We start from the raw sequence: 12,530 nt of genomic DNA, 5'->3' as shown, positions 1-12,530 counted from the left end.
TGGCCAAATACCTCAATATCGATACCGCAACGATATTGTAGTGTTGACTATTGGTGCTTCCACAAAATATTTACACAATGAGATTTTTTATAAATAATCATCAGTAATGTGGATATAATGACTAAGTGGGTAAAGGCAAATTATAGAACAGTTACAACAGTCTGGTAAGTTTATAAAATGACAACTTTACTGTAATGCAGCCTTTAAAACCAGGAAAAGACAACACTTATGCCATATTACGATATTACGATATCCAAAATCTAAGACGATATCTAGTCTCATACAATATCGATATAATATCGATATATTGCCCAGCTTTACTTTGGACAATGAGCTGTATGTCCTTGGCATTTTGTAAGCAAGTGAGAGAAAATGAACCAAAAGACACTTGAGGTGGTAATTATTGAACAATTAATAATTAATTCTAGAAGAACAGAAGACACTGTTGGGCCCCTGACCTGATTGACATTACATTTGACAGTTCTTTTGTCATGTATTGTACTGTACCACTTTGGTTTCAACACAGATGATTTATGTCAAACTACAATTTGCACTTCACGCCATTAATATCCTGTATGCCTACAGGTCTGACATTTTATGGAGATGCTGTGACAAAGAAGGGCTAAAGAAGAACAAAACTAAGGCAAAAATCGTTAAAAGACCAAAAGCAAATAAAAGGTGAGAAAATAAGAGCAAGTAGATATTTGCTATAAAAACAAGTTGCATTTTGACACAACATTAGCATTTCCTTTTGTTGAATGGGTCTAATGCTGCATTCAGATGGATTCCGGCAGATGGTAGATGGTAAAATGAAACACGCATAACAATATGTTGCTACGATGACGTGTTTACAAAATGATTTCCTGTCTATCTTTTTATGTAAGTGTTCTAGTAATGCATGAAGCTTTTTGTAATATCTTGATAGGTTTTCAAGCTCTGATCATATAACTCCGGGTGTTGTTGCATCAAAATTGTTAGCTCTTGTTGTCCAGATTGCCCATGTGTTCTCTTTGTGTGAGGGAACTAATTAACATCCCGTTGAAAATTCCATCGCAAAGGGCTGCAAAAAGTTAAAATATTTTCCCTTTGGACGGCAATGGCATATTCGTATTAGTATTCTCTGCCAGCCTCACCTAATTTTACTGTCCTGCTCTCTTCCACAAAAATGATACCAGAGGCCTGTACTATGAATCAAGATCAACATGCCCTGGATTTCTTTCAGTTACCCGGCTTCACCAAACCTAACAACTGCGGTCCCGCATAAGCTATGTCACGAAGGTGGTTAACAACTAGTTCAATCAACCCAGGGTTTCCCAATCCAGCGGCGCACGTTCACTTTAAAGAGGCGGTGTTTGCGCACCACGATCTACCAGAGCCGCATATTTTACATAAGAAAAGCAAACTATAATTCTACATAAATATGAAGAACACAAACACGGTTTTACAGGCAAAATGCAGGAAGGAAAGCTGGCAAAAAAAGCTGACGCTGTTTTGCGTAAATCACAACGCCTATCAGTATCACTTCCAGTGGTGTAGTCTACGTATAAGCTCCGGGATTTCTATATACCCACTTAAAAACGCCCAATGACACGTAACAATATACTTTCCATTATATTTTTGATACATTTTGAATTGTCATCCGTGCTTTTTTCTTAACCTCTATAGGCTGAATAAAGTTTTTTTGTTTGTTTTTTTACCGTAAATTGGTGGATAAAAGTGCATCGGAATGCAGGAAATGAAGTCGTTGATGCTTAAAACTTCCCTGGGGGAGGACACCCAGGCCCCCCCACTATGATATGCCCCCCTCCTCCCCCAAAGGCAGATTCTGGCCAATATACACCCACTATAATAGCCTACATTAGACTACACTGGTCACTTCCCCATCAGTCAGGCATAAGATCTGACCATAATTACACTTTTGCTTTCCATGAGCTGTCGTTGCTTTAGCCTTTTATTTCAGTTGCAATCCTTTGATTGATTGCGATTGTGAGAGAAAATAAAAAATATCAAAGAAGCCTACATATAGGCTACTCCCTCGCTTAAAATCTATATCTTTCATAAAGATGTGAATGCTGCTTTACAACCCCCACATATCAGGCCCTACATATACATTTAATTTATAAAGATGGCCTAGAAGTTTATCAACTTGGGCCACAAATACGTCCTCCAGCAGGCTCCTGTTAGTTCTGGATTTATTTTTACTGTTCTTTTTGGGGTAATAAAATGTCTATTAATTAATTTACTATTAGATTAGGTTTGTTTTTTTCCATGGTTCATTCTAAATATGTTCTCCAAGCTCAGACTCCCATTTATTTTTTATTTGTACAGTACTGTTTTGTGCCATACTGGCAACAGCTTGATATCATTTTGCTAGTGATGTACTATTAATCACTGCAATCTGTGTATCAAATTTAATTATCATGGTTTTTTGTTCAGTATGTCTCAATAAAATAAAATGTCTTAATTGTAAATACTGAAAGAAATCTGACTTTTACTCTGTTTCTGTTTAGATCAACTCACATGAATGCCCTTCAAACCTGTCACAGCATAAGAATATAAAATATAAACCCTGTCTAAGAATTACCACCCATACTGGTATTGGTTGCAAATGCACAAGACTTTGCATCAGACAAGGCCTGCCCTGTACTGTTAAAAAAGCCATCAAAAGCCTTCCCCTTGCTTTTACTGCTGGAGTTTAGACTGCTGATTCTCTGCCAAGTAGGTCAGAAGCTCTGTTGTTCGCAGTTCCAAAGAGCACTATTATGAAGGCAGCCAACGCTTTGCAAGATAACCTAATTGATACAGAGAAGAGAAGGGAACAAGTTGGATTTCTGTTTCTGACTTCACGGTTTGAAAGCACACGTTAAGTTGGCACAACTATGACTGCAGAAATTTGGGACGTTATTATTGTTGGCGCTGGACTATCTGGTCTGAGTGCAGCTCATTTGCTCAGGAAAAGGAATGCCAAGTTGAAAATACTGATACTGGAAGGAAAAGGTTTGTAAAAACGAAAGCAACTGGTACAGTGAAATGTGAGTCATTTTACCGGCTTTGGTTATTAAATTGTTGAAAAGAGGTATTGCTCTAACTAAATCATGTCTGATGTGCCATGCAGATCGGGTGGGAGGTCGCACAGTGTCCACTGAAATACCAGCAGCCAGTGGTGTTGATCACTGGGACATGGGAGGGCAGTGGGTAGGAAGGTAAGGTTGATCAAAAACTACCAGAACAACAAAGAGGAGAAACCAAGACATGTCACGCTAATGTAACCTTTTAAGAGTCACTCCAGTTGGAATCACAAGGACATTTATTATTCGATTGTATAATTATGTCTTACAGGGGGCTTAGTTTATGATACTGAAAACTATTTATTAGCAATTGAAATGGAGCAGAGTTGCACTAAACATAAGACAAATTAAAATCAGTGATTCTGGATCAAGCTGCTCAACGTGATATCATGACTTTGCGTAAACATGCGTGTATGTCAAGGCTGTATACAGCGGACGGCAGTCTGCAACATCACAGCGTAAACATACACGCCACTTTCAAAAGCCACGGCGTGTTATCGCGAGGCTACGTGTTTTCGTGAGGCTACGGTTGGGTTTAGGAAACGTTACACACGTGTTGGGTTTAGGAAAAGAAGAACCGGTTAGGATTAGGCAAAGAAGAACGGAGTTGGGTTTAGGAAATGTGACACGCCACGTGGGTTGGGTTTAGGAAAAGAAGAACGGGTTGGGTTTAGCATAGAATGGGGATGTGTATTGTTCAATGTTGTACCTGTAGGCTGATACTGTGGTCCCAAGGCCTTTGACTGCAATGTATGCCACAGTACTGCTGATTAGCTATATTACAAACTAGTAGTGGAACATTTTTATTCGATCTGTTTGTATGTATTGTCTTATGGATGTGTGCATATGCACTGTATGTAATACTTTTTACCCTTTTGTTTGATGTACATAATGTGAAATAATGTGTTTTTCCTGTGGACACTAGCCATAGTAGCTGGTAACAGATAATGGAGATCCAAAGCAATAAGCAAATAAATACTACAGAGTATGTCAGGCGTTTAGAAAGTAACATGGCATTTTTGTTTCTTTTCAGAACTTAACAAGTGTTGAACACTTGTTAAGTTCCCACTTCTCATGCTCACTTCTCTTCTCAAAGTACTTCTCTTTATCACCCCTTGTTATGTGCATTGTCTCATTGTTGCTCCAACCTTCCAACCTGAAGTAACCCTTCAATCGTATAGCCCAAATACCAGCCCACTTCAAAACTGTTACATTTCTCATAGGTTTTGGAGGAATGGTTGTTCAGTAACTCAGCTGAAGTCCTGTTTGAGAAAGCATGTTTATGAGAAATGTCAGTCATGATTCAGACCACTTCATGGCACAGACTGTTCTGACCAAAGCAAAAAGCTCTCACATATTTGTAAAGGAGCTGTCTAGGTGGTCTGCTACAACCTGCAGCCAACTGTGGGCAACAGAACAGCTGAAAAAGAGAACATGTGAAGTGCACTGATCAAGAGCCCTTTGAAGACAGCTTAATTGAAAGAGGAAAGAGCATCTCTCATCTGCTTCATGTCTATATGTTGGCAGATATTCCAGCTGACACTTTTATCCAAAGCAACTTACAATTGCTATATATATATATATATATATATATATATATATATATATATATATATATATATATATATCAGAGGTTGCACGCCTCTGGAGCAACTATGGGTTAAGTGTCTTGCTCAGGGACACATTGGTTGATGTATCGTAGTGGGAATTGAACCCAGATCTCCCACACCAAAGGCATGTATCATATCTGCGCCATCACCACCCCCGTTTTAAGGACTCACTCAAGCAATGTTGCAGCCCGCTTCTCTAAACTCAGAATACGTGCATTTTTTTATTTTGTAACAACTGAAAGTATTATAACATTAGAGTAAATCCTGAATCACTGTAAACATATGCATCATTACAATGGCTTATTTTCCCTTTCAGCACCCAAACACATATCTTGGAGCTCATAAAGGAGCTGGGCTTAGAGACCTTCCCCCAATTCAATGTTGGCAAGAAGGTGCACCACATGGGAGGACCAGGTGCCAAAGTTCGCACCTACAGAACCAGTATCCCTGCTCTATCCCCAGTGGTGCTAATGGACCTCACCCAGATTCTGTGGAAGGTGAGATAGCAGACTTACACAGCAATATCCTGGACTTCCGACTATGTTCAATCAGCACTGTCTTCCCAAAAGCTTAGAAATTTCCGATAGGGATCAGCTAAATAACCCCAACTCCCAGTGGTCAAATATGATACAAAGCTTTGGAGTGGTTGAATTAATTTCCTGTTGCATGTGTACAAAGAAGAACATGATATACAGCATATACTATATATCAGCAGATATATATATATATAGAGAGAGATCTATCTATCTATCTATCTATATAGAGAGAGAGAGATGGAGAGATAGAGAGATAGATTATGTCTTTACAGACATTTTTATAATCTGCTTTGTTGTCCAATATCCTTACCATGCTGGGATCAATACAAACTTCCAAATATATGTGGTGATGGTGTTTTACATTAATGCAGTGTGCTTTTGAATTGATAGGACAAGAGTATATTTATTACCCATCAAAGTACCACATATTTATCTGCCCAGGAGAAGTGCTTAGAGTAGCAATGGGAAGTAGAACTTGAAGGGGAAAGCCCTGTCAGAGTCATGTTTGGCAGCCTCTTAACAATCTTTTGTTTTAGTCTGTATCAATGGGATGCTTTTGCTTCACAGTGGTAAAGCATCATGCGTGGGTGTGTTGTGGTGACTGTACTTTGCTCTCAGATTGGCAGATTGTGTGCCACAGTGTGCGTCGAGGATCCTTCAAGGACTCCCAATGCGGTTGAACTGGACAGCATGACCCTGCACTCGTACATCGAGCAACACGCTTGGACTGCAGGTTGTTAAAAAAATAAAAGTAAAAAAGAAGTTTGGCTCTGATCCATAACAGTCATGGCAAAGTAAATGGTAGTAGTACACATAACCTAGTAGCAGTTGCAATGCCTACAAGCTCACAATGCAGCAGGTTTAGTGTTGGTCACCATCTTAGCTTATTAGCATGCTAACATTTGCTACTGTGCAAATGAACTAACTAGTATTGTGATACTAAAAAGTATTGGTTACACTGTTATGGATACAACATCATTAGCATTCATTTTCTGAGAATCTTTTTACATACATGACACTACATGTCATTTAGCTGACGCTTTTATCCAAAGCAACTTACAGAAGTTGTATGACTCTGGAGCAACTAGTGGTTAAGTGTCTTGCTCAGGGACACATAGGTTGATGTAATGCAGTGGGAATCAAACCCAGATCTCCCACAGCAAAGGCATGTGTCATATCCATTGCACCATCACAATCTTGAAAGAATTATACCAAATATCATGACATTACAAATTTCCATCCAATATTTGTTGAGATATTTCAGTGTGGATCAAAGTGGTTTTGCCATTGATGGAGTTTGTTGTCAGTGCATCAAATTTCTAAGTATAGATCGTTACTCATGCCTAGATTTTTATGCCAAACCAAATACATTACAGCATCAGATTTATTGACTGCAGACAACAAAAGCATCTACATTTGATGAGATAATTACAGAACAATCATCCTCAGGTGTCTCTGTTAACTATACCCTGATCAATGGTACAATGGTATACAGGATAAATTGCAGTTTTTAGACAATGCACTGTGTGGTTATCTAGGTAATGGTATAAAACTAGGCAGGACACTATCATTGTACAGGAATGAATATAATTACTGTGTGTGTTGTGTGTGAGAGAGAGCTACAGTATATTCATTCATTCATTCCAGAACTAAAAGAGGAGATGGGACTGTGTAGCAGGTCTGTCTTTGGCATGGAGCCATCCCAGATGTCCTTCCTATTCTTCCTCATGTATGCTGCAGCAGCTGGAGGGGTACTGCAACTGCTGGAGAGTGCTCCAGGTTCAGCTCAAGAGCTCAAGATAAAGGTACACAGCTCATCTCCTTCCCCAGACTGAATATTGCTGACTTGAGTGCTTTTTCAAAACCGGAGAACCCATTGGATGTTTTCTCTAGACTTAGCAACCACAGTCTGCACATCTCGTTCAAGCCCTGTCCCAGCAAACACATTGCTTTTTTGTCCTAGACGCTTCATCGATTGGACAGTTTAAACACTTGGAGCTGTGGTCTTGTTTTGGATTTTTTCTATTTTCTATGAGTTCCCTCAGCACAAAAGTTATGGTTCCATGCCTTTCTATTTGAGTTATAGCTTCTGAACCTTCTGTCTCCTTAGAGTAGTGGAGTAAAGGAGCTGAAAAAAGATGAAAACTATCCAATCCAAACCTGTGTATTTGCACATTTCCTCCACTTTTTTTTAATCTGCCACTATTTTCTTGTTACGGCATTTAAGCTATATGTCATGAAGGAATTATTACGTGTAGCAATGTGAGCATGGCAAGAAGCAAATTTAAAAAAGCAGCAATTAAATGTGCAGAATCTTATCTGGTACAACTCACCTCTGCAATTTAGTTTTATTTAGTTTTGTTTTTCCTTAAACTAATTTTGAATATATTCTATTCTATATCTGAAATTTTAGATTAAAGTCAGTAGTCAATGTATTTCTCCTTCATGCTATACACACACATACAGCTTTTTTTTCTTTGTTTTCATGATTTTTACATATGATTTCTCACATTAACAGTGAACAAACTTAAAGTATTTTCTACCATTGGAAGAAACTAGTTCCGACTGAAAACTGCATAGCCAGTTCTGTGGCTTATGCAGAATAACCAAGATAATGTTTCCAGAGTGAGATTCTTTTTTACATGTACATTTCTAACTGTTTGAGCACCACAAACAAAAGGTTGTATTGCATTGGGGTGTCAGCAAAGTCCCAGAGGCAAATGCATTTAAATCCTTGGAAAATATAACGGAATTATCTGCACGGCTGGCTAGACACCTCCAGGGGTTTGTGGTTTTAGGAGTTGGGTGAAGAAAGCCTTTAACTTCAAGCACTCTGCCCATCCAGGGTATCAATTGAATTTGAAGTGTAGTATCTGTCTCTCCACAGGGAGGCACCCAACAGCTTTCACAGTGTCTGGCAGACCGTGTTGGGTGGAAGAATGTCCGGCTGGGTTCTGCTGTGACGGCCATATGGCAGGTAGAGTACAGTAACAGCTCACTCAGGGATTGATGAAGCGCGACACCGAGATAACAGCTTCCTCAGTGAGGAAACAGGCCGTCTCCTGTGAAGGCACTGTCTGTTCTGCCTGACTGTCTTCCTTATCCACAGCTGAGAGACCATGAAGGCTCCATGCATCCTTTATGTGTAAAGCTCTACCTCGATAAATTGTTTATTTCTAGTAATTTTTGGGTTTGGACATTTGGTGGGACAAAATAAGCAGATTAAAGTTGTTACATTTTATTAGAGCTAAAACAACTAGTTGATTGGTGAACTAGTGAATCAACAGAAAGAGAACAGTCAGCTATCTTAATAATCGATCAATTAATTGTTATAAAAAACATTTTGGTGAATGTGATATTTAGTTGCTTGAACAAACATGCAATTTTCAAGAGGGCACCTTGTGTTGTGGGAAATTGAGATGGGCATTTTTCATAATGTTTTATAGACCAAACTTTTAAACAGTTAGTCAAGAAAATAATTGGCAGAGTAATTAATTATGAAAACAACTGTTAGTTGCAGCCCTTCATTGTATGCACTAAATAATTGATTAAACAATTTTTTTTTTTTTTAATTCAAATGAATTAATATTTAAAAGTTAAGTCATTTTCACTCTACTCCCAAGTACACTGCAGTCATATTAAGAATAGGAAGGAGAAAGGGACGAAAAAGAAGAGTATGATGTGCAGGGTCACAGGAGGCGAGCCTGTCCCAGCATGCATAGGGTGACAGGCAGGGCACACCCTTGACATTTTGCCAGTCTATCACAGGGCTAACACATGTTGACAGACAAACACACTCACATTCACAGTTTCAGGCAATTTAGAGTTCCCAGTTCGCCTTAGCTGAACTGGGGCACCAAAAACGAAACCCACACAGGCACAGGGAGCACATGCAAACTTCACACAGCCGGCTTGGTGGGCTTTACACCCAGGGCCTTTGTAGTGCCCTGATGCACATACAAATCAAAAATATAAAAACAGTATTTTAGATTCTTTGAGACTTTGGGGAAAGCTGGTCCAAATTCAAGAAGCTGGGAAACATTTTAATTTCAAAAAGCCAACCGTCTCTGCTCACTAGTGCTGGACGCTAAGAACTCCAAATTACAGAGGGGCTTCACTGTTTTAATGCCTTGTGAATAAAGATCTATTTTTTAAACAATCCTAAAGTAACTAGGGATCCAGTCAAGAGAGCTAAAAATACAATAAATTTAATTTCTAATTTTCAGCATCCAAAAATATCCAGCTGTCTTACAGTCTCAGAGGATAGGAGCTTTTGTATGTTGCACAGTGATGTTCTGTGTTGAGTGAGTTTTAATTATCACCAGCGGCTTAAGTTTAGTGCATGTGAGACCAAGGGAGCTGGCAAACAAGAGCTCTGCAGTGATTTAGAAAGCCAGTAATACACAGTAGAACATCTTGCCATCACAATTTCATTGAAGCACCTTTTAAAGTTTATTTTACCAAATTATTTGCATTAATTACTACAATATCCCCTTCTGTTATAGCATATTGTCAGAATTGACATCCATGAAAATACAAAACACAATCTAATAGATTAAATTATAAAACTAGGCCTCATGTATAAATATCTCCTAAAAAGCGGTTTCCTTCACTGTTCAATACAAGATTAATGAACACAGCAGCATGTCTGGATATGTACTGTATGGTATTTAATGATGCTTGTCGTGAATGAATTCATCAAAGGCTCATCTGCATTAATTGTATGTAGAATTGCACAATTTGGCTCCGAAGAGGTAATCATTTAGCCAATATAATTTCAAATAGGCACAGTATGATACTTATGAAAATATGGGGACAGCTACTGGAAAGAAGTACTGTAAAGTAATTATCTCCAATACAGTTTGTGCGTACCGTATTTGAAATAAATTGTGTCCAAAATCAGTCAGCCAATCACACTTATAAATAGCTCAACACCACCAGAGAGGATGTGCTTGCGTATTAAATAAAGCTGTATTTCCATTCATGTGTTTCAACAGGATGCTGAGTGGGCCAAGGTGACAACCACCACCAACACCTTCTTGTGCAGAGCTGTGATTGTCACCAGCCCCCCTCACTTGGCAGGTCAGTGTGCGTCTTCCACCTCTGTCGACTCGCCAAATGAAATTCTCACTGATGCAGAAGGCAAATATCCTCCTCAGTCACTATGTCAGTCAAATGTGGCAAACTGTGCATCCATGCAGATAAATCTTTGATTTTCCTAAATCTTTTTGGCTCTGGGGTGTGGCAGTCACTTCGGTTGAAGTAAATTCCGTCTGAGGTCGGGCTCTGGGCTGAGGAATTGGCAGGATTGGATTTTGAACCAGAGAAAGAGTTAGGGCCAAAACTTTAACTGGGGGCTAATGTGACATTCGTTATGGTTGGCTGTGGGAAGTTGAAAGTGACAAATACGTCATTACCGACCTCTCTGCAATCGAGCTACCGAGGAGGGAAAAATATGGACCCCCTGCAGTAAGTGTTGCTTTTCTCAAGAAGCAGAACGTTTTAAATGAACCAAATAATGTAGCATTTAAAGCATGCCATGTTAAAAATCAAACTTTGAAGTAGGGCTGCTTGATTTTGGAAAATATCATAATCACAATTATTTTGGTCAATATTAAAATCACGATTACTTATTGATTTCTGGAAAGATACTGCAATTATTGAAGTTAAAAAACAGTGAACCAGTTAAACAAATCAACAGCGAAAACACCTTAAGCTGTGAAATTTCCCTTAATACTTTTCCCGTGAAAAACGTAATGCAGAATTATCGTTTTTCTCGATAAGTCTGTTTTTGAGATCCATAGGAGACAAAACTGTAATCGCGATAAAAAGTTTGATTAATTGCACAGCCCTACTTCAAAAAGTTTTTATTTATTTAACAGCATACATTACTGGAAATATATTGTGTTTACTCTGTTGTGTGGCCAGCAATGTGCATTTGACATCATGTTGTGCCAGTGAGTTTGAGAAAAACATATCCAACCCTCGAGTAGAATCCACTTTTTTTCTGGTCAGAAAATAGAAATCCTGCATTCCAACTTACTATCAACTGCAGGGTAAAATAGTGGGTGACTGTTTGGCTGGTGCTTGTCACATGTAGGACACATACCAAGACATGCTGGTTGATGCCGAGGCTGATGCCGGGGCTAGTTTTTGCCAGGTTGAAGGGGCCAAAGCTGAATCTGAAGCTGGCTTACACTGGATCTGTGCCTGTTTGTACTAAGCTGGCAACAGATCTGTCACTCAAAGCCTCATACTTAGAGCCATGGACCATGGCCAGGATCCTTAATGAGACAAGTTTGGGAGCAGCGTTGAATTATGCACCATGGATTGCTCTGGCTCGGATGCCACAGTGCCACGCTTTGGCCTTAAATCAGTGTGGTGAGACTGACAGGGACTTTCAAAAGCCAAAGTCAGGCCAGTGATTGAGACGTCACCTCTCCCAAAAAGAGTCAGGAGATAAATGAAAGGAAGGATTGCTGCTTCAAGTCATCTGTGTGACAGGTTTCATTTTAATGTTCCAGAAGTGGGTAAAGTGGAGCAGCTTTTGAGTTAGTGGGGGTGGTTGTGGGGGGAGAGGGCTTGAATTTTGATAGTGACTCCTGATGATTCCTCCCTTGGACAGTTGAACTGTAAAGCCTTGTTTATAGTATCCATAACCTCTCATATCTTGTTCTTCTTTTACAGATGTTTGTTTCTGACATTCCTGAGTCATTCTCAAGACAATTTCTCTTTGAATTAATGAATGGGTAGATGGCTGAATTAACAAAGATTAATATTCTCTGGGGTCCAAGAGGTGCTTGGCATCAAAAGACACCAAGCACTGCATTGACACACACACACACACACACACACACACACACACACACACACACACACACACACACACACACACACACACACAAAAGCAAATGCTGGATATGAGCAGTGTGTTATATATATCACGTCTTTCCTATTCCTGGCTCCTGGATTTATCTCCCCATTCATCCATCCATCTTTTATAATGAGTTCCGTCAGTTTTTTTCCCTCCTTTTTTTGTTACCACTTCTCTCACTCACCTCAATGATTTATGAACTGTTTGGTTTCACTGCATATGATATCGCTATGCATAAAAAAGGATGAGCTTGGAAATGGGAATTTTGACCATGTGCTGAATTTTGAAGATGTGGTTGAAGTATGTGCATATATGAGTTGGTAAATAGGTCCCTGTGTATATTCATTTTGAAACAGCATAGTCAAAAAAAACAACTAATTAAGTTTGCACAGCATGCAGTTGGAGTATAACGCAATTAGGCGTACCGTCTAACATTCAGCAG

The 12,530-nt window shown here is 39.2% G+C and overlaps 2 protein-coding genes across 3 annotated transcripts in view; one reads left to right on the top strand and one right to left on the bottom strand.

The window, feature by feature from the left end:
• The window catches only part of vsig8a (V-set and immunoglobulin domain containing 8a), a 100,423-nt gene that overhangs the window by 36,706 nt on the left and 51,187 nt on the right, over positions 1-12,530 (bottom strand). The gene's annotated exons all lie outside the window — the stretch shown is intronic.
• The window catches only part of si:ch211-127i16.2 (probable flavin-containing monoamine oxidase A), a 51,872-nt gene continuing 42,079 nt past the window's right edge, over positions 2,738-12,530 (top strand). The window contains exons 1-7 of the mRNA XM_039780667.1: positions 2,738-2,997; positions 3,116-3,203; positions 4,995-5,175; positions 5,833-5,947; positions 6,862-7,019; positions 8,102-8,191; positions 10,212-10,296. Coding sequence (XP_039636601.1) covers positions 2,880-2,997; positions 3,116-3,203; positions 4,995-5,175; positions 5,833-5,947; positions 6,862-7,019; positions 8,102-8,191; positions 10,212-10,296 — 835 coding nt within the window. The 5' untranslated portion in view covers positions 2,738-2,879. The remainder of the gene's footprint in view (positions 2,998-3,115; positions 3,204-4,994; positions 5,176-5,832; positions 5,948-6,861; positions 7,020-8,101; positions 8,192-10,211; positions 10,297-12,530) is intronic.

The sequence above is a fragment of the Perca fluviatilis genome, chromosome 17 (assembly GCF_010015445.1).
Source record: "Perca fluviatilis chromosome 17, GENO_Pfluv_1.0, whole genome shotgun sequence".
Classification (NCBI taxonomy): Eukaryota; Metazoa; Chordata; class Actinopteri; order Perciformes; family Percidae; genus Perca; species Perca fluviatilis.
The sequence above is the reverse complement of the archived record's forward strand: the minus strand, read 5'-3'. Positions and strand labels throughout refer to the sequence as shown.